This window comes from Henningerozyma blattae, chromosome 6 (genome assembly GCF_000315915.1).
Source record: "Henningerozyma blattae CBS 6284 chromosome 6, complete genome".
Classification (NCBI taxonomy): Eukaryota; Fungi; Ascomycota; class Saccharomycetes; order Saccharomycetales; family Saccharomycetaceae; genus Henningerozyma; species Henningerozyma blattae.
Genome location: NC_020190.1, coordinates 632,596 through 655,086, shown reverse-complemented (window position 1 = coordinate 655,086; position 22,491 = coordinate 632,596). Strand labels below are relative to the sequence as shown.

General features: G+C 31.8%; 10 protein-coding genes and 1 non-coding gene across 11 annotated transcripts; 6 read left to right on the top strand and 5 right to left on the bottom strand.

Annotated features, from left to right (window-relative positions):
- Positions 1 to 779: 779 nt before the first annotated feature.
- Positions 780 to 870, bottom strand: TBLA0Ftrna3F. Its single transcript is given in 2 exon segments — positions 780 to 816; positions 833 to 870. It is a non-coding gene; the product is annotated as a tRNA-Phe (tRNA).
- A 3,017-nt stretch (positions 871 to 3,887) lies between these two features.
- Positions 3,888 to 4,568, top strand: TBLA0F02700 (uncharacterized protein; the record flags this gene model as incomplete). Its single annotated transcript, XM_004181280.1, has 1 exon — positions 3,888 to 4,568. The coding sequence occupies one exon, from the start codon at positions 3,888 to 3,890 to the stop codon at positions 4,566 to 4,568; it is 681 nt and encodes a 226-aa protein (XP_004181328.1).
- A 3,516-nt stretch (positions 4,569 to 8,084) lies between these two features.
- On the top strand, positions 8,085 to 9,503 carry TBLA0F02690 (uncharacterized protein; the record flags this gene model as incomplete). The annotated part of the gene is made up of 1 exon (XM_004181279.1): positions 8,085 to 9,503. One exon carries the CDS (start codon positions 8,085 to 8,087, stop codon positions 9,501 to 9,503), a length of 1,419 nt encoding a protein of 472 aa, XP_004181327.1.
- A 1,315-nt stretch (positions 9,504 to 10,818) lies between these two features.
- Positions 10,819 to 11,544, top strand: PRE7 (proteasome core particle subunit beta 6; the record flags this gene model as incomplete). The annotated part of the gene is made up of 1 exon (XM_004181278.1): positions 10,819 to 11,544. One exon carries the CDS (start codon positions 10,819 to 10,821, stop codon positions 11,542 to 11,544), a length of 726 nt encoding a protein of 241 aa, XP_004181326.1.
- Positions 11,545 to 11,863: 319 nt separating this feature from the next.
- ERD2 (Erd2p) lies at positions 11,864 to 12,671 on the bottom strand (the record flags this gene model as incomplete). The annotated part of the gene is made up of 2 exons (XM_004181277.1): positions 11,864 to 12,510; positions 12,647 to 12,671. The coding sequence occupies 2 exons, from the start codon at positions 12,669 to 12,671 to the stop codon at positions 11,864 to 11,866; spliced, it is 672 nt and encodes a 223-aa protein (XP_004181325.1).
- Positions 12,672 to 13,066: 395 nt separating this feature from the next.
- Positions 13,067 to 13,264, top strand: MIN6 (Min6p; the record flags this gene model as incomplete). Its single annotated transcript, XM_004181276.1, has 1 exon — positions 13,067 to 13,264. The coding sequence occupies one exon, from the start codon at positions 13,067 to 13,069 to the stop codon at positions 13,262 to 13,264; it is 198 nt and encodes a 65-aa protein (XP_004181324.1).
- A 957-nt stretch (positions 13,265 to 14,221) lies between these two features.
- Positions 14,222 to 15,964, bottom strand: URA7 (CTP synthase URA7; the record flags this gene model as incomplete). The annotated part of the gene is made up of 1 exon (XM_004181275.1): positions 14,222 to 15,964. The coding sequence occupies one exon, from the start codon at positions 15,962 to 15,964 to the stop codon at positions 14,222 to 14,224; it is 1,743 nt and encodes a 580-aa protein (XP_004181323.1).
- Positions 15,965 to 16,482: 518 nt separating this feature from the next.
- MCM16 (Mcm16p) lies at positions 16,483 to 17,070 on the bottom strand (the record flags this gene model as incomplete). Its single annotated transcript, XM_004181274.1, has 1 exon — positions 16,483 to 17,070. The coding sequence occupies one exon, from the start codon at positions 17,068 to 17,070 to the stop codon at positions 16,483 to 16,485; it is 588 nt and encodes a 195-aa protein (XP_004181322.1).
- A 330-nt stretch (positions 17,071 to 17,400) lies between these two features.
- On the top strand, positions 17,401 to 17,994 carry VPS25 (ESCRT-II subunit protein VPS25; the record flags this gene model as incomplete). The annotated part of the gene is made up of 1 exon (XM_004181273.1): positions 17,401 to 17,994. The coding sequence occupies one exon, from the start codon at positions 17,401 to 17,403 to the stop codon at positions 17,992 to 17,994; it is 594 nt and encodes a 197-aa protein (XP_004181321.1).
- Positions 17,995 to 18,646: 652 nt separating this feature from the next.
- On the top strand, positions 18,647 to 20,095 carry TBLA0F02620 (uncharacterized protein; the record flags this gene model as incomplete). The annotated part of the gene is made up of 1 exon (XM_004181272.1): positions 18,647 to 20,095. One exon carries the CDS (start codon positions 18,647 to 18,649, stop codon positions 20,093 to 20,095), a length of 1,449 nt encoding a protein of 482 aa, XP_004181320.1.
- Positions 20,096 to 20,350: 255 nt separating this feature from the next.
- YUH1 (ubiquitin-specific protease YUH1) lies at positions 20,351 to 21,061 on the bottom strand (the record flags this gene model as incomplete). The annotated part of the gene is made up of 1 exon (XM_004181271.1): positions 20,351 to 21,061. The coding sequence occupies one exon, from the start codon at positions 21,059 to 21,061 to the stop codon at positions 20,351 to 20,353; it is 711 nt and encodes a 236-aa protein (XP_004181319.1).
- Between the last annotated feature and the right edge of the window lie 1,430 nt (positions 21,062 to 22,491).

Sequence of the window (22,491 nt, the reverse complement as noted above, 5' to 3'; positions counted from 1 at the left end):
GTATTAAGGGAAAAAAAATCAACGAAAAAAAAATAAACAAAACGAAACGCAAAAATGAATACCTCTCTATGTTATTGTTTGATATAAGAGCAATATGTAATATGCAATTAAAAATATATATATATACGTGTAAATTTTAATATATAAAATTTGTATAGAGATCCTTAGTATTTATTTGTCAAATGTACTATAATAATATATCGAAAGCCTTAGTTATCTGGCCCCGTTTTCGGAGTGAAACCGAAGTTTTCATTCAATGGTACTCTGGGGTTATCGCAAACAAGCGCGCCAGATGACACCTGTGTGACGGAAAAAAGAATTAAAAAGAAAAGAAAAAGTCAAACATGTGACACCAATTAGGTCAACTAAAAAAAAGCTAAATCACGTGAAAAGTGAAAATTCTCAAAAAAAAAATATAAATGCTGTCACGTAGTGTGAGCTACTTTAGTCACGTGTATAAATCAGGATCACCTGATAACGGAATGAACATGTAGATTAACAAGTAAGTGAATCATGAACATAAATTCTATTTAAGAATCTAAAGCTAAATGAAATAAACTAGAGGGTATGGGTAGAACAAAACGAACGAAATACAAAAGATGGAAGTGTATAGTGAACAAATCGGAACGTAATAATAATAATATTTAACTTACATAGGCTCAAGTATGTAGTTGTCTAGTTTAATAAACAGTTGGTATTAAACTAGCAGCCAAAAAGATACACTACTGGGAGTAGCAAAGCTTAAAATTGTTACGTTTAAAGAAAATTAAAAAAATAAATGCGACTTCTGTGGATCGAACACAGGACCTCCAGATATCTTAAACCGAAGTATTCTTCAGTCTGGCGCTCTCCCAACTGAGCTAAACCCGCACTTCATTCGTTAGTTTTTCTCAATAAAAGTATCGTTATAAAGCGGAAGTGGAATGACTAGACAGGACAACACAAGGTTTGGAGGAATTTATAGAACAATGTATAGAAGAAAAGGGTAGGACAGAGCAGATGACATAAGATAAGAGAAGAGAAGAAAAGGGGGATTGAAATAATGGAAGCCGCTAAAATACAATAAGCCACGTTTCCAACTCATTAAGCAAAGATATCTTTCATTAATGGTAAGCCTAAAAGGCAAAACTAATAAAATTCGTGTGTGTAATTGTAGTGCATGCGATCGGAGTGAATAAAAAAATACTCAAAAGACTGGCGCTTAAGGGATAATGAAAAAGTCATGTGAGATTGTATTGAGTTTCGTATAGAATAAGGGATCGACGCCCATGAGGGTAGAGCATATCTCTCACCCTCTTTCACCTTCCCCTCACTCTTTCAATAAAGGTCTAAACACGGTCCAAACTGATTGGCGGAAAACGACGTAAAATTATTACAAAGCCAATATTAGTACAAGAATTCAATTACATGCCTATATCCCACCCATAGTAGAACGAGATTGTAATATTTTCTTGGCACCTAAACTAGTATCGCGAAAAGTCTTCGAGAAGTCATTGTATAGGCAAGTTGTGATTAAGTTCCCAAAACACCCTCTAGTTTAGGTACACCTTTTGTCGCATGAATAGGGAAATAGTTGAATAATTTTCTTTTTTTTTTTTTAATTTTGATTTAATATTTATTTTTGTGTCCCCTTTTTTTGCACACACCCATTTTGTCAAATGCATTAATTGCCAAAAAAAAACATGTCAAGAGAAAGATGATTGGGTACGTTAAGAAACACGTTAAATGTGAAGCAAAACGCCAAGCGGAACGCTAAGCAAGACGTTATGCAAAATTCTAAATAAAACACCAAATACACCAAAAAAAAACACTCTGTAAAACATTAGGTACACTAAGTAAATTGTTATACGATACCTATCTATGTATGGGGTAATACTAAAAGGTTATTTACATTAGATTATAGTTAACGTCGGCCCGACAGTAACGAAAGCTTCTTAGCATTTGAGTCAAACTCCAGTCAACAAAGAGCCCTTTTGTCTTTCAGCTTAGCTAAGATTTAGCCTGAGTCTCCAATAAGCACTGTACTTCCCAACACCACACACTACACCACAAACTTGAGTGGTCTCATTATCATACTCTTTCTTAACATCCTTAACACCATTAGCATCACCTAATACGCCTTTGATTTGCTTTCTTCAGTACCTATACAATCACACACCATATACACACAACAAAAGTAAATAGCATAAGCATAATATTATAAGTTTCTGTTTATTGGACTCTGTTTGTTTGTGCCTTGAATTTTCGACCACAATGCTAGGGCAAAGATAGGGCACGGATATGACACAGACATTTAAGGCTAATAGATACCTTTTCCATACCTTTTCGATGCCTTTCCAATGCCTTTCCAATGCCTTGTAGATATTTCCCAATCGGAAAATGGATCACTAATGCATTACGTTTGTGTCTGAACTTTATACATGCTTTTCTCTGCCTCCTGATGTGACTCACACAGAACACACCGCAGCACAAATTACCCCTCAGTGTCTTTTTCCAATGTAGAAACCCCTTGTGCCCTGTTAGCTGCGCCTGCTCAGTGCGGGTCTCTGTGCTGCGCCGTGTTCTCCACGCCGTGCCTCGCGTTCCTGATTCCTGTTTTGGCATCTAAATAGCCAGATCCGGTCTAGCCCCACCCGCACTTCGTGCTGCGTTATTCTACCGAGCACTACGTAGGCGCAGCACGGAAGTTTATCCGGCCAATCTCCGTGGACGGGGCTACAGCCTTTTTAATGGCGTGGTTTTTCCTTTTGGGAGATTCTTGAGAAGTGTTCTGTACGAGGGAAATACAGGCACGGTCTTAAACAGGTGATAATACTTCCAATTCCAGCAGCCATGCCTGTGGGCCCTTCCCCTTACACCATTGCGGATGTTTCTCTGGTTCCGGAACATCGACACAGTAGTCATCGCAGCAAGGAATCTCCGACAGGCACCGGAAGCTTGGCAAACTCTGATAAAGTGCCTGTGTATGCTTACCTAAAGACGTATCCTTGTGTGGCAATACACGTTGTGCACGGGTATCTGTGGGTGCACTAAGTCTCCTGCATATCTATCCAATTAGATTCTGTTAGATTCGATTCAATTCGAGTTGATTTTTATTCCGATTTCAATATACAGATATTATATCCATATTCATATCAAATATCTATATTCATTAGAATATCCATTTCAATATCGTTTTCCATTTCTAATTCCCACTTTCCAATTCCGGTTTTTGTGGTCCGGATTTAATTTCTTTTTGGTCTCGTGTTTTAATATTTTTTCAGTACTTGCTAATACTTGCTAATATTTGACTGTGATTAATTATAATTACTATATTGGATTATGCACTTGTTATACACACACCGACATCTTGCCTTACATTGGCCACCATTCATTATTCATTCCATAACCAAACTATAAACTAAAAATAACGACGTGTATACTTTATTTGTTTATCTCTTATTCTATTATATTTTTTTGTCTCTTTTCTTTTCGTATTTTTGTTTGTATGATGATTAATTTGATAATTAAAATAGGCAAGTGTACCTTTTTTTCGTTCTTTTAATGCAATATTCACTAATGAATACTATATGAAAAATCCAAAAAAAAAATAATAGCGTATTGTAAGAAATATTGAAAAAAAAAATAATTAATATTTCGATATGCACTCAATAAATTTACTTGACCCTTCATAAACATATTTCCAACATGATTTAGCAAGTGAGTCTTCCATTTTTCTCATTCTACCTTAATTTGAAATTTGGATAAACTTTTATCACACACACACACACAACTCTATATAAATACACACATATAGATACGCATTTTTTGCACTCACATATATTCCACTCCCCTCTTTTTCTGTCCCATCTCATATATCGAACGCTTACATATCCATTTCGCAATATATGACTACTATCATTTCACCTACTAGACCGGATCTGATCCGGTCGATAGCTAATCCGGGTTCGCTAGAGATTATCACTACTACTACCACAGCTCATAGTGAAACCTCTACTTCCTCTACTATAATAGAGACCACAAATAGTCTTTTGGAAAGGGAAAAGATAGTTATCAACAAAAGTTTGGATGATTATTTCCAATTATCCAACTTATCAAGAAAAAAATTAGTCGAATCCTCCAATATAAATAATTATAAAAAGGATTTCAATCTAAGAAAATTAGTAGGTCATGCTAATATGTTGGATAAGATCATGGACACTATAGATAATTTAAATCAAAGGAAAAATGAAATTGAAGATTTGATTGAAATTCAAATAAATAAAACTTTGGAATGCAGTTCCGGGGATTACGATTTTAATTCTACAGATAGTGAGGATGAAGAAAATCTTCTCACTTCCCCCATTAATGGATCAGATAATGATGAGGAAGATGATGATATGAACGTCGAAGAGTTAGTAGTCAATGAGGAAAGTGATGAAGAATATTTGAATCATCACCATGGTCAACCATTACTCTTTACTGCACTAAGCATGGGTATCGATCGCCAAACAATCTACAGCTCTGGAATCAGACATGAAGATCATTTAGATGAAGAAAATTATACTTATGCAAGATTTAATGACTAAAAAAGTGAAAGAAAAATAATAATGCAGTGACTCAAGTCATTGATACAAATGATATAATTGGTAAGTTCCAAATCACTTCGATACCTATTGAAGATGATGATGAGGAAGAAGAAGAAGAAGAAGAAGAAGAAGAAGAAGAAGAAGAAGAAGCTAATTACAACCATCAGAATGCACTCAACTCCTTCACTACTCCGTCTACATCCCCTTCCTCCTTTTCAGATGAAGAGGAAAGTAAAGATAAACTCCCTGAGTTATTCGAGTCGTTCAACGCCTACAAGTATAGGCACGATTCTCATCGTAACAATAGAAAGCATAGATTCCATTATCATCCTCACAACGTACAAATAAGAACCTCAAAGAGGTCGCAAGTCAATTTGGCAAGATACATGGATTCTCCGTACTATAGCATTCACAACCAAAACATGTTTAACAATTTATCAATAAATCGTCGTTACTTTGGTAGTAAATTAGGGTGTTTATATGAAACTGCAGATGAAAAATAAATTTATCTTTGCAAATCTGTTTACTCTCCCTGCCCCCCCCCCCCTCTTGCATACCTGTGGACAATAAACATAATAATAAAAAAAGCAAAAAAAAAAAAATTAAACTTTTATTATAATAATGACAATTTTTTAATCTCTTATCTTTTCTTACCATTTTTATCATCTGGTATGCTTAATTTAATATTCAAATTCTCTACACATATTCACACACAAACTTCTTAATTTTTACATGCATGATATTTTTCTTATTTATTACTTACCCCTCCCCCTTCATACTCTCTTACAAGATACCATATCTACCGGCTTATATTCGTTTCTGTATAACCAAACCAATTACATTAATTTTACTACACTTTTACTTCATTCCTTCCTTTATTCCCCTTCCCCCCCCTGTTGCAATGTTTATTTATAATAATAGTTTAATGTTTCTTTTAAATTGTTGTTTACATACATCTACTGAACTGTACCATCATTGGAAATGAGATATTTAAATTATTTGAATGCTTTATTGTCCTAAACCTATATACAATCAATATAACTTTTACATCTTTACATCTTTACATCTTTACATCTTTACATATATGAAACCAAATAGGCTTGCGTATTGATTATAATAGGATTACTTCAAACACATTTGCCAAGAACAACTAGCATTCTTATTGAACTCAAAAGATATAGATCTTTTGTTTCTGGCTCCCTTGTCATCCGAGAATGTCCGAAAAGACGGTAATAAGCTATACAGTAAAAATTTACCTCAACAACACTATACTTTTCCACAAAGTATCATAAAATGATATCATATATCCATTTCTTGCTAACTTTAAAAATAATTTATATTTTATTTTTGTTTACCTTATGTAGAGGAACGGCGCTAAAAGAATGTCCAAAATGACACATGCTAACGATCTGAAATGACATAAATTTTAAGCTTTATGCGTCAAATTTATTGCCGCTTACCACATCATCATATTACACGCGGCCTTGTAACATTTAAAACAAGCTTTCAAGTACGCCTACTACATCCGATCCCCTTATGATTGCGGACTATGATGACAATTAACACGAATATATATTCCTATTCTACTCAGTTTTTTTTAGCGCTTGTCTGGGCAATTTGCCCATTCATTCACGAGACGTGCCAAATATAGGAACTGCGATACCAAACGTAGAAAACTAATATTATTAATAAGTAACAACAGTAAGATAATAGCGGTAGGGTTCCAAGAAAACAAAAAAAATTGCCTTTTGGCCGGACCCCATATCGGAGTAAATTAAATAGTTCGGTGATATATCTTTACAGTTCTGGGGTACTGATATTCCCTTATCAAGATGTAAACCGTTATTCTAGCCAAAGTGTCACCCCCCACTCTCTTAAGGCTTCTCCGAGGAGTGGGATCTCCACATTTGATGGTCTCTACCCCTGCTTCTTCGACTAAAAGCTCATCTCATCTCATCTTGTATCTCATCGTATCTCATCTGAGATCCACAGGAATCTTCTCCGGTAAAACCTTGTTAATATTTTACCACATCGGACTACCGGCCTTCTAAGGCCGTTTATCTTGTATATTCTTCTAGAACAAACTTTAGCTTAATTCCGAACATGTTTACTCATTAGAGATCAACAACATTTTCTCCTGAATACTCCATACAGAAATCAAAACACAACCCTTTGCTCTCAGGAGGATATAGTAGACTAAAAGGGTTTAAGATGGTGTGCTTTTTGTGCTTGTAGGCAGATCTGGTCTTCGGTGATCTCAGTTCGGTTCCGACGTTGAACTTTAATGTCTGTAGATATTTGTAAAAAAATAGACTTATAATTCCATTTTTTCTTATTTGTTAACTATTTGCGGACGACTCAGCCTTTAGTCACTGTTCGGATGTTTCAACTTTACTATTTGCCGGTTTCGGTTTATATAGGAAATAATGGCAGAACTGAATAATAAAAACTACCGTTATAATTTTCATTATTATGCAATGGAATAATACTTTTGGATATCCGAATTTCTTGAAGAAATCCAAATCTTGTTCAAGATTTCGATAGCCTGCGCATTAACAATTATTTGACCGTAATTTTGCTCTATGAAATGGCGCATTTCTTTTTTCTGTACCTTTGTTACCGGACTATTATGGCTCTTTCCGTTTCTAAAATGACTAATATCTAAATCCGTTAATCATCAGTAATATATCGTTACTCTATAAAGATAAAAAACTCTGACTTGACAAAGCCAACTCAACTACCGATAAATTTACTACATGCTTTTTTTCACACAGACATCCTTTGCTTACTAGAATGCTTGTGATGCTGATTTTTTTTTCTACAATTTTTTTGCTTGAGCCAGTGGTCTGTGTAAAGTGTATACTACCGTGTTGATCCGTTGTGTTACTATACTTTCATCTCGGTCCTAATCCCACATCTTGTTGTCATAATAATCTTATTCCCTTTAAACTTTTTTTTTTGAAAAATTTTTTTCTTGGAAAGATCTTTTTCTCTTCATATTTGTACATCATTTTCTAACGTGAGATATTGAATATTCTACTTAGCTAATGATTTTTTATCGCTAGAATCTTGAGCTCTAGACCATCAACTTGTCTTTTAGCTCTTAGATATTTGGTCATATATAAGTACAAACAATATTCCCCAACTTGCAGGATCTGTTTATTGATGTGTTTATATTTATCATGTTTACCTCCTGACCGTTTCTCTACATTCTTACTCCACACAGTAAAACACATATATACATATATATTATTTATTAAATTTTTAATATTGTGGAATATTATTTTATTTTATAATAAATCATTTCCCGCAACAGAACAAACCTATTTTAACATATCCTAATTAATAATAATATAAATATCCCAAATACAGTGGTTATAGTATAAGCAACTATATTTTAACTATCTACCCCCCCCCCCATTTTATAATACTAATTTTGATACCATAACCATTTTTCATCACTATAATACCCTCTCTAACGATATCTATTTTAACAAAGGTGATACTAATTAAATAATGTCTTACATGTCTTCAACATCTAATATTAATCCAAATAAAAACACACAACGTATTATGTTCAAAAATTTAGCATCACAAAATAATAAAAACACTGAAAGGTATCATACAAATGACACACTCAGTATGCCCCAACAATTTATTTTAGCAAGTAAAGCTAGAAGTAAATTGATTCAAGCCGCTGAAGATTCTAAATATAAAGAATTTGATCTAAGGGTCCTAGTAGGTCATGCAAATTTCCTAGATAAAATCATGGATAACATTGACAGATTTAGAGAATCTCAATCGATAGAAACTTCTCAATCATTAATTGATCAGGAAGAAGATTCGGATGAAGAAGATATTGATTCGGATGAAGATTATGATATTAATCAATATATGGGGAATAATAGGTTCCAACATGTGGAACAAATTGAAGATTTACACAAGTCTAATGCTCTACATCATCACCATCATCCTTATCATACTGATGAGGAAGATATTATTATCAATTCTTCCTTTGAATGTGAGGCCAGTCTTAACTCAAAATCCATTATTAATGATTATGAAGAAGAGGGTGATTCTTTTAATGCCATTCATAAATTCCATTCTACAAGTGATGATGAGTCTGAATATTTCCCCTCTACTTCAGATTCTTATCCTGAATTTTCTACCATCAATACTGAAAATACATTTGATTTAAGTGATTCAAAAGTGACCTCTAGTGGTGAGGAATCTTCTCCTTCAGATTCAGATTCAGATTTCGATGATGAAGATTTCATTACTCCTTATCAATCTTCTAATTCTCCATACAATAGTGATAGCAACAGCAGCAGCAGTGATAGTGATATCGACAGTTTCACAAAGCACCATTCTAGCAGTTCTTCAAGCAATAATAGTAGTGAAGAAGACACTTCTATAAACGCATTAGGCTACACTACACATTTAAAAGACTCAACTAAGATAACAAGACAATCAAATAATTCAAGTAATGAGAATTATATTTCATATATTCCAAATCCTAGTGAAATAATAATCGAACAAGATGCAATACCGAAAGATAAAATTGATGAAATCAATTCTATAACTTCAGAGGATGATGACGATGACGATCTTCTAGATAAACATCTTGGAGATAAGTTCACTACAATTTGGGAATACCCTGAGGAAGAGGAAACCATGAATATTGCTGAGCAAGATTTAAGTGGAGTTTCTGTGAGAAACTTGAGTCATCATCGTAATTCACGTCACCATAGCCATATACGTACCAAATCGCGTAATTCTACACAGAGAGAAGATCATAAAATAAATGACAAGAATTTCGATGTTTATAACTGTATTTTCCCCACATTACAAGATCCAATAAAAAACAATCAATGCTATTACAAGAGACGATTAACTAATGATTTCATGAACATTAAAACTGTAGAATTTTTTTAAAAAATAGGAAATAGAATAACTAATAAAAAAAATCTTTGCATTATCGCATTCATTTTGTGATTTATAGATATATTCTTACTGCCTAATTTAATAGGTAATATTGATCTTATGTTTACTATTCTTTTACACTCATTTTAAATATACTAGTTCGACTAAGCTAACATAAGTTTGTTTTTGCATTTTTTTTTTCTTTTTTTTTGTAATTTTATCCTGCATTTTATTTTATTTATTATTTTTATTCATCCATATTTATTTATTCATATTTATTTCTTTGCATATTTAACATTTACTTTTGGTAATTTATATTTTATAAATAGTATATGCTATAAGATTTAATGTTCTTTATGTAGAAATTAATATTTTTTTGAAACTTGACAGAATATTTTATAAAGAAAACTCCGTGCTAGTAAAGCGTAACCCGAGTTGGATAAAGACAGATCATAGATGATTTATTAGTCAAGTGTTACAAATATATTAGCAATATTTAAGTACAAATTTATATATACTGAAATATTTTCCATCATTCCATTGTACTCTTCACAATTTTATTTGCTTGCTAAGGCTGAAAATTAAATTTTTTTAAGGCTTGAAAAATTCTAATATCTAAATACTAAATATACCAATCCCTCTCTATCTCAAAAAATAAAAATTTTAGAACTATTTTTAATTTCATATTGAGCAACTAATATAATATGATAAATGTTCAACAATGTATATCAATAAAAACATTCTTGTTCAAGGATAAAAACGATACTTCTAAATAATAAATTTGACATTATACTATGAAGACATTTTTTTTAGCTGTATGATTTATAAAATATTATATAAATTATCTGTTTCGCTTTCCATGGCTTGTAATTATACCGTTTTACATACAAATCGAAAACAAGGCTAAAAATAATTAGATTAACTTTCTAAAAGTAATACTTAGTTGAAAATTAGATAATCTTTTGAATAAAAATTATTTAAACAAAATAAGTCCAATATAGCTCCTTTAATTTCTTTAATCTGTACGTATTTTTTCATTTTATTTTTAAATTCTCTCGTTCAAAGTGACTTCGGCTACCCTTTTTCACAGGTGGCAAATAGTAAGAAAAGCATTATTTCATCATATTAAAGGACAGTATTAGTAGATCCAAAAGAAAAGCTTCAAGGGTATCAATTAATAAAAATATTTAACAAACTTCTAAGGAACTTAGACTTAGCCAATTAGATATAAATAACAAGCTATAGCATTAAATTGTTTAACCTAGTTTGACTTTCATCATATTTTCAAAAATACATTTTAAATCTACTTCAAAGCAATTCAAATAACATGGCTACTATTTCGTCAGAATATTCATCAGAAGTCCATTATACTCCAATTCAACATCAATTTAACCCTTACTCCGATAATGGTGGTACAATTTTAGGTATAGCTGGTGAAGATTTCGCCGTATTGGCAGGTGATACTAGAAACATTACCGATTATTCTATTAATTCGCGTTTTGAACCCAAAGTATTTGACTGTGGGGACAATATTGTTATTTCTGCTAATGGGTTTGCTGCTGATGGGGAAGCTCTTGTACAAAGGTTCAAAAACTCCATCAAATGGTACCATTTTGATCATAATGATAAAAAATTAACGATGAAATCTGCAGCTAGAAATATTCAACACTTATTATACGGTAAAAGATTCTTCCCTTATTATGTTCATACCATCATTGCTGGCTTAGATGAAGAGGGGAAAGGTGCTGTATACTCATTTGACCCTGTTGGGTCTTACGAAAGGGAACAATGCAGAGCTGGGGGTGCCGCTGCTTCTTTAATTATGCCATTTTTAGATAACCAAGTCAATTTTAAAAATCAATATGTTCCAGAATCTAATGGTAAAGTTAAAAGACCTTTAAAATATCTAACTATTGATGAATGTATTAAGTTAGTTAGAGATGCATTTACTTCCGCAACTGAAAGACATATTCAAGTTGGTGATGGCTTAGAAATACTGATTGTCACTAAAGATGGTGTAAGGAAAGAATACTTTGATTTAAAGAGAGATTAAAAAAATAACACACTATTGCATCTAAATTACAACTATACTGACGTAAACATATTTCCCATTATACTAATAACTTCATGATATAATTATTCATTAAGTACATATGTACCTTTTACATATTGTTAATATCACTTATTTAGGCAAGTAATATTCTCAGCTTGATAAAATTAGAATATTATGTTCTTAAGATATATATACATATATACATTTTCGATAGATGATTCAATTCATCAATGGTTATTTGATAAAATTTTACTCATTACATCTATATAGTGAGAGGAAAATTATTTATAAAACGGCTTACTAAATTGATTGAATGATATTATGATTTTGTATATGTTGGTAAAGCTAAGCCTTTACCTTTAATAACCTTCTTATAATAAATGTAAAAGAAATCTGAGTAAATTAAGGTTTGAATAATACCAGCACTAATAGCTAACTTATCAAATCTACTTTCAGACATATATCTCCAAATCCAATTAGGGATATACAATGCCCTATATAACCCAAGAGCAAAAATATAGTGAGTGGTAATTGATTTAGCCTTGCCGCTTTTGGTTAGCATAAATAGCTGAGGCAAAATTGCTACACTTTCTAACCAAATTGAAAAACTCCATAACAAGGCAATTGGTGTAAAAGAATGATGGAAAAAAAATGCCATACCACAACTTCCCAATAATAGATATTGAATCTTAAAACTGTCTGTTAATAGCATTTCCTTGTATGAGATTGGATTAGTTTTTTTGGATTTTTGTAATAGAATAACAATATAAATGGATGAAGCAATGAAGAAAACCTTCATAATGGTATTATAGAAGGAAATAAATTTGAACATGGCTAAGTCCAAGTATCTAGTTAAGAAAACCAAGGAATATAAAACTTGTGTTTTAAAGGAAATACCCTCAATTGTATTTGTTGACCTAATGGTATAGATCAAAATCAAAATGCTTCCCAAATGTGAAAGATCACCTATTTGAAATTAACGAGAACATAGCAATATTGAGACATCAAAATGTTCCAATTTGGCTTCTAATGGTTAGTAACTTGTCTTTGTATAGCTTTTTTTATTATTATGAGATCCAATTGTCCATGAAGTTTTACATACCTAAAATTCTAAAAGGATTCATCATCTTAAATTGTTGAATAATGTTTTGGATTTATCTCGCTCGACTATATTTCAAACAATGGAAGGTCTACACTACTTGATTATTCACCAACTCTTAAGTAATTCAAAACTTATAGATGCTACAATTTAGTAAATTTCAGAACTTTTTTCCGCGCGAGCAGGAAATCCTAAAAGAGTTACAATCGTTTCTGATGATCCCTCATATACAAGATTAGACCACTTTTGTCAAATATGAAGGTATTACAAAAAGATGTATCAATGTTACTCAATAATTAGTGATAAATAAAATGATGGCATTAACTTCAATATTATTTTGCAAGCTCGTTTATAAATAAGGATACTATAATCTCAAAATACAGAAACAAAAATTGAGAATAAAGAAACTTCAAGCTATCTAAAATGAACTTTTCATTGGACAACCCTTTCATCGCGTGGGTGTATAAAATAATACAGAAGCCTTCCACAGTTCTAATGGGCTGTTTTACAGGCATAATAGTTACCACCAGCCTGTACATGATCATTAAGCCAGTACAGTCATCTTTTATTGATGAAGCTGAGATAGAACGACTTAAAAAGAAAGGTACACCACTAAAATGATAAGATAAACTTGCCTTTACATTGATAAACAAAATATCACCCACATTTGCATCATGCCTATATACAACTGTGCTAGTTACGAAGTTTAAACACGAGTGAAATTTTGATCTATTAGGGGACCCCATACGAATTAGATATTCTCCTTAGCATCTCTCCAGTACGATATCCCTTTTATCCTAAGAGCTGAAGGAAAGATCTAAAACTGGTTTGTATTTTTTATCAACTCTGCTAGTTGCTAGTAATTCCAGAGTATTCCTTAAATTATCTGAAGTAAGAACAATGAGATTGAAGTAATTAATTATATCCATAGAAAGTTGTCGAGCTAACCATCTCTAGATACTGGCAATAGTTTTAAACTTTGTATGGCGTGACTAAAATTATATATTTTACTAACTAAATATCCTAAAGTTTTAAGGAAGCTTCGGGCATATTATTAACCATATTCTTGATCTGTTCATTTACTGTGGCACTGCCATACATGAAGGTAGTACTTCCTACTTTATTGTAATTGTGTATTATTTGGGTAGTATGTTACTCTTAGAATTTTTATTCAAATAATCTATTTTTATATCTTGTAACTTCATTTTATTTATGGCCATCTTTGTGTATTTTTGCCATTTTAAGAACCTATTTGGCGTTAGAAAGGATGAAAAAAGTTGGAATAGTTTGTTCTATATTATTAGATATTGATTATTATTTATTATTTAGATAGGTTATATATTCTGGTGTGCATTCAATATCATTTGTTTGCTTTTAATATACAGGTGAATACATAAACTATCTAGAACTCACCGAAAGGGTGTAATGATACGTGGAAATTAGTAATTTTTTTTACCATACATTTTTAATTTAGAAAATTGTTTCAATTATTATTGTAGTGATATATGCAAAAGGTAGTTTGGAAAAGAGGTTGGTCTGTTATTAATGTATTATATTTTCGATTAATACAGAGGTGACTTAAAATTGAGCTTCTTGTTCATCCTTACCTTGAAATTCAAATTCACCTTCTAAAACTTCTTGTAAAATACCGGCAGAGGCAGCAACTAAACCTAAGAATGGTCTAGATGGTACTAAAACCTTTGAAGTATATTCAGGATGATATTGAGTACCAACAAAGTATGGATGGTTTTTTAATTCAAAGATTTCACAACGGTTACCAGTTTCATCTCTACCCACAAAAACTAAGCCATTTTCTTCCAAATCTTTAATTAAATTTGGATTAATTTCATAACGGTGACGATGTCTTTCAGACACGGAATCTTTGCTACCATATAATTTTTTGATAGTGCTTGCTTCAGTACCGTCTTGAAAGTAGGTTGGTCTTAAACCTAATCTCATTGTACCACCCATATTGTGCTTATCAATTTCTGGCATGTATACGACAACCTGTTTAGATTCTTCGACATCTGGGAAAAATTCACCTGAAATACCATCCTTAATGCCAATGACATTACGGGCAAACTCAATTGTTGCAACTTGTAAACCTAAACAGACACCTAAGAAAGGAACTTTATTTTCACGTGCCCATTTACAGGCTAAGATCATACCTTCAGTACCTCTTAAACCAAACCCACCAGGAACTAAAATACCATCTGCAGTAGAAACCTTGTTCCAAGCTTCATGGAATTTTGTTTTATGGCTTTCTTGGGTTTCTGGTTCTAAATCAGAAGCTTCAACCCATAAAATTTGTAAAATTCTCTTACATTGCATAGAAGAATGTTCAAGTGCTTTAATCACAGATAAATAAGAGTCTTGTAAATGAGTATATTTACCAACTAAAGCAATCTTAACGGTTTCCATTGATTCATCAAAGTTACCAGTCATGTTCTTCCATTTAGATAGCAAGATAGAACCTCTATGCTTATCTTCATTAGTTAATTTAATATCACTCAAACGTAATCTGGTGCTTAAATAGTCCATCATTTTTTGTTCTAATAATAGTAATGGGATATGATAGGTAGAATTAACATCATGAACATTAACAACCTGGTCATTACCGACATGACAGAACATAGCAATCTTGTTAATAGTACTTTCTTCTAATTGAGTAGCACATCTACAAGCAATCATGTCAGGAGTTAGCCCTAATGATCTCAAATCTTTAACAGCGGCTTGGGTTGGCTTTGTTTTTTGTTCACCATGAATTAATGGAACTAAAGAAACATGGATCAAAGAGAAATTTTCTTTACCAACTCTAAATTGAAATTGTCTTAAAGCTTCGACAAATGGTGCACTTTCAATATCACCAACAGTACCACCTAATTCAATAATACAAATGTCTGGTTCTAACCCAGTATCATCAACTGGAATACGAGAAACACGCTCAATCCATTCTTGAATAGCATTAGTCAAATGAGGGACAATTTGAACGGTTTTACCCAAGTAATCACCTTTTCTTTCTTTGGCAATGACATGTGAGTAGATTTTACCAGTAGTAATGTTATGATCTTTGGTTAGAGTAACATTTAAATAACGTTCATAGTTACCTAAATCCAAATCAGTTTCACCACCATCGTCTAAAACAAAACATTCACCATGCTCTAATGGAGACATAGTACCTGCATCAATGTTCATATAAGGATCGATTTTGATGGAGGTGACTTTATAACCTAAAGTCTTAAATAGCATACCAGTAGAGGATGCTAGGACACCTTTACCAATACCAGAGATAACACCACCGGAGACAACGACGTACTTCATTGCTATTTTTTAGATTTATTAATAATACAACTAATATAGAATATAGAGCGATCTCTTTTTAAAATGTATAACAATTTTTAAAAAAAATCTAATTAATCCAACTTCTAGACTTTAGCTTTATGTTGATATAAATTGTTCAGTTGCAGCTTCTATGAAAGAAAGAAAAAAAGAGAGAAGAGGTAAAGGTAAGCAAAATTTAGCAAGATAATTAGTCGCAAATAATTGAGAAAAAAGAAGACACCATTAATACTATTTGGCAATCGATGCCAATATATATACAAAATTTCAAAAATAAAAATTCTCGCGATGAGCAAAAAATTTTTCAAATTGCTAAAAGGGTAAAGATTAAAAAACAGAAAAAAAAAAACTGGGACTGATAAAGTCGCCTTAAAAAAAAGCACATGCCGAAAATAATAGTTTCTGAAATAGGAAGATATCAATACTATCTCATAGTATTATTTATCAACTGCTAAATATGTCAAACCTTATTTTAAGGAACTTTATTAGTTAGGTATAGGTTATCTGAGCTCATCAATAGAACATCCTGCATCAAGCCTTAGGACATTCAAAATTTCTTGAAGGGCATGAACTTTAGCTTGTAAAGTAGGATCTATATCTACAGAACTTATATCACCATTTGAAGATGTAGATGATTTTTGATGAGTCACCTTGTCAGTTAGTATTTGACATTCATTCTGAAATTTTTGGAGCAGCTGAGAATATTTATCACGTTCCTTATCTAGAATTGATCTAAGAAAAGTATTCTGATCATCTAACTCATATATACTTAGAGCTAAATCATGGTTTTGCCTCTCCAAATCCTGGAGTCTTTGTGCAAGCAACTCTTCTGTTGTCAATGCAGGGGCTGAGCCCGGTTGCTTGGCCATCGATCCAGACTTGACTACAGACTTAAGAATAGCTCCTGTCTTTTCTAAACTCATTTGAATATTCCTTCTAATTTCTAATTTCTGCATTAGGTCAGGGGAGAAAGAAAGTTGATAGCCCGCTTTCTTTTGCAAATAGAGGAGATCAATGGTCAGTAAAAGCTCATTATGGACCATTGAATGCGTTTTTTCGAGACTTTCAATTTTCTCCCATATTGACATTGTCTATATTTTCTAGTCGATGATAATTTTCTTTACAGATATTAGCATGCACTAATGTATCATATTGTCTTAATTTTGAAAGGATAATAATTAATATATTTTGGTTATTTAATCAATCAATGCATCATATAGGTTTCGCGGAATCTTAATTTCAAGAATTTCTAACTATGCGAAAAGGAATTAAAGGTTGAAAACAAGTTATCGTAAAGTTTGTGGGAATGGGGGAGAGTGTATCTTGGTTCCTATAAAAACAAACAGTTTGGCATCCAGTTTATTTATATATATTCATATATATATATATATATATATCCCAGATATCATCAGCAATACATGGCTTCTGCTTTTCCCCCAGTTTACTCATTCCCCCCACTTTATACTCCACAGCCAAATGCTTTAATAAGAGAACAGCAAGTATCCACATGGATTGATATAATTTTACAATACTGCAAAAGTAAAGATAGCTGGTGCATGACTTTCGAGGGTTCTGTTATTGATTTAAGCACATTGATGATTGAAATAGCCACACAAGGAATTCCTAAGGAGAGAGAAAGTATATTTAAAAATAATGATATTCAAAGAGCTGTTCCTCAATCTTTTATGGAAGAAATTTGGAAAAAACTAGTCTCGGATGGAAAAGCAATCAGTACTGATATTAAGACAAAAAATTCAAGAACTTTCTACATCTTTTGGAAAAATGTTGACTCATGGGCTTCATTAATTCTTCAATGGTTTGAAACTACAACAAAACTAAATCAAGTCGTGACTGTTTATGAATTAACACAAGGTGATGAGTCAATTGGCTGGGAATTCTATGGTATGCCAGAGCCAATGATGATCCATTGTTTGAAGCCATTATTAGCAAGGAACCGCGCTACTTTGATGAAAGACGAAATGGGTAAAGTTGTGGCGATCAAAGTTGTATGATTAGCAAAGTAATGATTCTACTAATAATACTATCTCAAGATGGCAAAAGATTCAGTAGCTTCTTGCACAGGTAAAGATTATTATGTTAAGCGGACACTACCGACGCCTATTTTAGTTGTAGGCTCTATGTGAAATGATGCATTTTATATTTGCTTTTTTAGATCATATAGATTCATTCAAATAATTTGAAATAATATATTTTCTTTTTATGCCACTAATAACTTATATTTATATGTATGTATATATATTAGCATGAGATACATATATTTTAGCAAATATTTTGCAAATTAACCTTGGAACAGAATCATTTTGTACTGCATCTCCGAAGTATAGATTCGGTGAACAGAAAGAAAAAATTTCAATTTATTTAACTGAAAAAAACTATGATGATATAATACATACTATATGCTCGTGCAAGTTGTTACAATATCAAGATTTAACGGATCATAGAAGTAGATACACATCTATTCATTTGTAGTACAGTAAAAAGCTATTTTCACATTTTTATGTTAATTCTTCATAATATATTTTATTAATTTGAATAGCAAATCAACTCCCTGAATCATAATCGGACATTTGAAAGGGAAGGCTTTACAAGAATTATAAACCATTACACTGAATCAATTAAACTTGTCTAAAATATATCTGGATAATGAGCAATACATACAACCAAGTAAAACCTATTATACTGGGTAAATCACTAAAACAAAAGATGAAGAATGATCAGGCTACTAACCAAAAAAGTCATGAAAATAATCAAATAATTAACCCCAGTACGACTCCATTTTTAAACGCTGGCTATCCAGGCATACCATCACTCCCTAATATACCGCCTACTTTGATGGGTGGGGTAGGTATGGTACCTCAACCTCTTCCCAATCCAGTACGTAGTATGGTACTTCCTGGTCCTAATTCAGCTACACAAAACCTGCCAATTTCAAAATCATCTTTTCCCAATCCCACTTCTAATTTAATCAAGAAGAAGAAGGGTAAAAAAGGGAAAAAGGGCTTCAAATCATATACAATTAATCCTTCACAACCTCCCCAGTATTCCAATAAAAGTAATATTTTTGATTTTAACTCTATGAATGATGATTCAATAGATTCAGAGAAGAAAAGAAGAAGAGCTGAGAAATTTGGAACTTCTTCAACTGATTCCAAAAAACCAAAAATATCTACTAACAGTAATGCATATGATGAGGATGAAGATTATTCCAATCTAAATGCGATAAGTTCAAAGTCAAATAGATACGATAAAGATAAGCCGGTTGTCGGTCGCTGCACCACCTTAGAGAAATCATATTTAAGATTAACTTCTGAACCTAATCCAGATTTGGTTCGCCCCCTTCACATCTTGAAACAATCATTTGATTCCTTAATGAAGAGGCACACCAGTGGTTCAGTAAGTTATACTTATGTATGTGATCAGTTTAAAGCTATAAGGCAAGATTTACGAGTTCAGATGATTGATAATCAGTTTACTTTAAAAGTCTATGAGACTCATGCTAGAATTGCATTAGAAAATAGTGATATAGGTGAATTTAATCAATGTCAAAGCCGAATTTCTACTTTATTCGAAATACCCTCAATTAAGCCGTCTTATCAAGAAGAATTTATATATTACAAAATCCTATATTATATATTAACCGAAGACAACGGGTCATTGAATTCATTGCGATTAACACTAATAAAAAATTCATTAGCACTATACAAAAATAAAATGGTTCAAATTGCATTTAAATTGGCAGATGCTAAGGTTGTGGGAGATTATCATTCTTTTGTGAAAATAGCTAAACTTGTTAGCGGTCTTGGTAAAAAACTTCTGGAATTATTTATTGACAAAGAAAGAATGAAAACTCTATTAGTTATCAGTAAGAGCTATAACCAAGCAAATCTTTCACTATTATGCGAAGAGCTTTATTTTAATACCATCGAAGATGTTGCCAACTTCTTTGTTGATATGGGATTGAATAATTATATCATTACTAAAAATTCAGGTTTGGAAAATGAATATAAATATCTTGATACAAGAAGTAGTAGAGCCTTTATCAATCAAAAATATAATTCAATGAGAAAAATAGACATTAAAGGGCAACAATAATACCAATATATAATGACTAATGATTATTTTTCAATATCAAGGAGAGTATATCATAGCTTCTCGATTTCGATTTACTTTGTGCGAAACTTCAAAATGAAAATCAAAGCTAATTACTTTATGTTAACTCGCATATATGTGCAGTATTAGTGTTATAGAGATTTGTCATTTGCTAAACTTTCGTTGCGGTAAAATAAGTATATAGTAAAGTATATAGTTGCCATTGGCTCCCAGCAAATAAGATATGAGTAGATAATTTTATATAGATATTAGTGCTAGTAGAGAGAATTTTAATTTATCTGATTCATTTGCGCTATCCATATACCACTGAACTCTTTTTTTCACTAAATCTTGGTCAGCCAGATCCATTGCGCTGCTGGAAGCATCGCCTAATTCGAATGCTCCATTTGGTCTTCTCCCATCTAGTTCAAATATTTTATTATTTGATTCAACAAAAGTAATAAAATGTAAATTTATATCTTCATTTGGATCCGGAGCAGAAGTTTGACCTTCATTAAAATTATTTGAAAATCGCTCACTAATATTTACAATAAAATCATCTGTTGCTTTGTCCTCATACTTCCCATCTTTACTTGAATTAGCTAGAAGAAATTCAGTAAGTTCACAATCCTTATTTAATAATTCTTGATTGTTTGACAAAGAATGCAACAATGCGTACAACCCACATGCATTTTTAATTGTTTGTTTGAACCATACTGGGTTTTTAGTCACATTTACTTTTCCAGTTTGTGAATTATCATTCTTGCTAGCACTTTCAGTTATTTCGTTAATGGGGAAAAGTAAAATAATGGCTTTAATTGGTCTTGGGGTAAATGCAAGTATTTCAGGATCTGTTAAGGAGTAGATATCGGTGAATCCATATGATGATCGTAAACCTAAATTGTGAGCAAATGTGGCGAACACTTCAGGATTTGATTCTAATGGCACAACAGAACGACTAGACGACATAAGGTTATTAGTATATAATTTGATCTGGAATGTAAATTATAGACGTCAAGGATACAGCAAAGTCAATATTTCCAATTTTTTTTAAATACTTTCTTCTTCGATAGTAAATTTGAGGGTAGTTTTTAAAACAAGAGGTCCGAAGATAAAGAACATTAAGACATGTTCGAAAATTATTTATCGACGTATATACTATAAGTAAATAGAAGTATTATCAACGGCAGTCGTAGCAGAACAGTGGCAAAATATTAAGATATAAACTGAAAGCTATCTGTCATTTTTCCTAACTTTGATTTTACTAGGCAAGAATTGTTCAATACTGTTTAGAAATTGGACAATACAAGTGAATTTTAGTTATTATGTCATTTTTAGTAGACACTAAGTTCTTATAAGGGTGTAATATTTAGTAAGAATATTATGTTAAGGAATAGAATAAGAACATAAAATTAAAAACTTTATCCTTACACTTTCAATTGTACAGTTTATACGTTTCAATATTATAACATCAGCGCCAATTCTAATATATATAAAGGAGTAGACTAACTTTAAAAAATATTCCTATGTTATTCAATTCAAAATAGCTTCCTACCTTCATTTATCTTGACAATTTTGTTCTAATATGAATTTTTTATATTCTACCTATTTATTATCATTTTTTATTCCTCTTTAAAAGGATAAAAGGCGACTTTGTTAATGCTTTCACTATTATATAATTTTGAAAAAAAAATTATGACTGAAAAATATCATAGTTATTTCAAACTCTGTCATTTAAATATTAATTAACAGTACTTGTAATTGTGTATGGCTATAGATAAAAAGAATATAAAAATATATGAAGCTATTTAAATTTTTTGGAGTAATACTTGTTAATGATGTAATTCAACTAACCCGTGAATAATCAACAATATTGGCACAATAGTGGAGTCTAATGAATTATATCTAGCATCTTTAGTCCTTGGATTAATATAAATCTTCTTGTTTTGATTTATACTCTTGGTTGGTTTTATAAGCAATTCTTTTAGATTCCTGCCATAATGGATCATTATACCACTGGAAATTATTCAAAAATGGTCTAAGAAGAAAGGAGTTATTCACTGTTTGGCATAAACCTTGACAGCTTTGTTTGAAAGTATTCCCTATTATGCTGCAAGTAGAACTTGCCAAACAATAGCTATAATAAAAACATTTTCTCGAGGACATTCTAGAAGTTGGGGTCTAATTATTTTGTAGTACCGTTTAAATATTTTGGTAACGTTTTTTTACTTTATTTTTACTTATGTATGATTAACAGTGAAGAAATCTTGAAGTGAGTGATGTCTCCCTACCCTAATTAAGAAACGAAACCCTCGAAGAAAAAGTTCACTTCAATAAATAATAATTAACCTTGCAATATCAAAACTTATAAGACACACAATATTTATAGCATATTACAA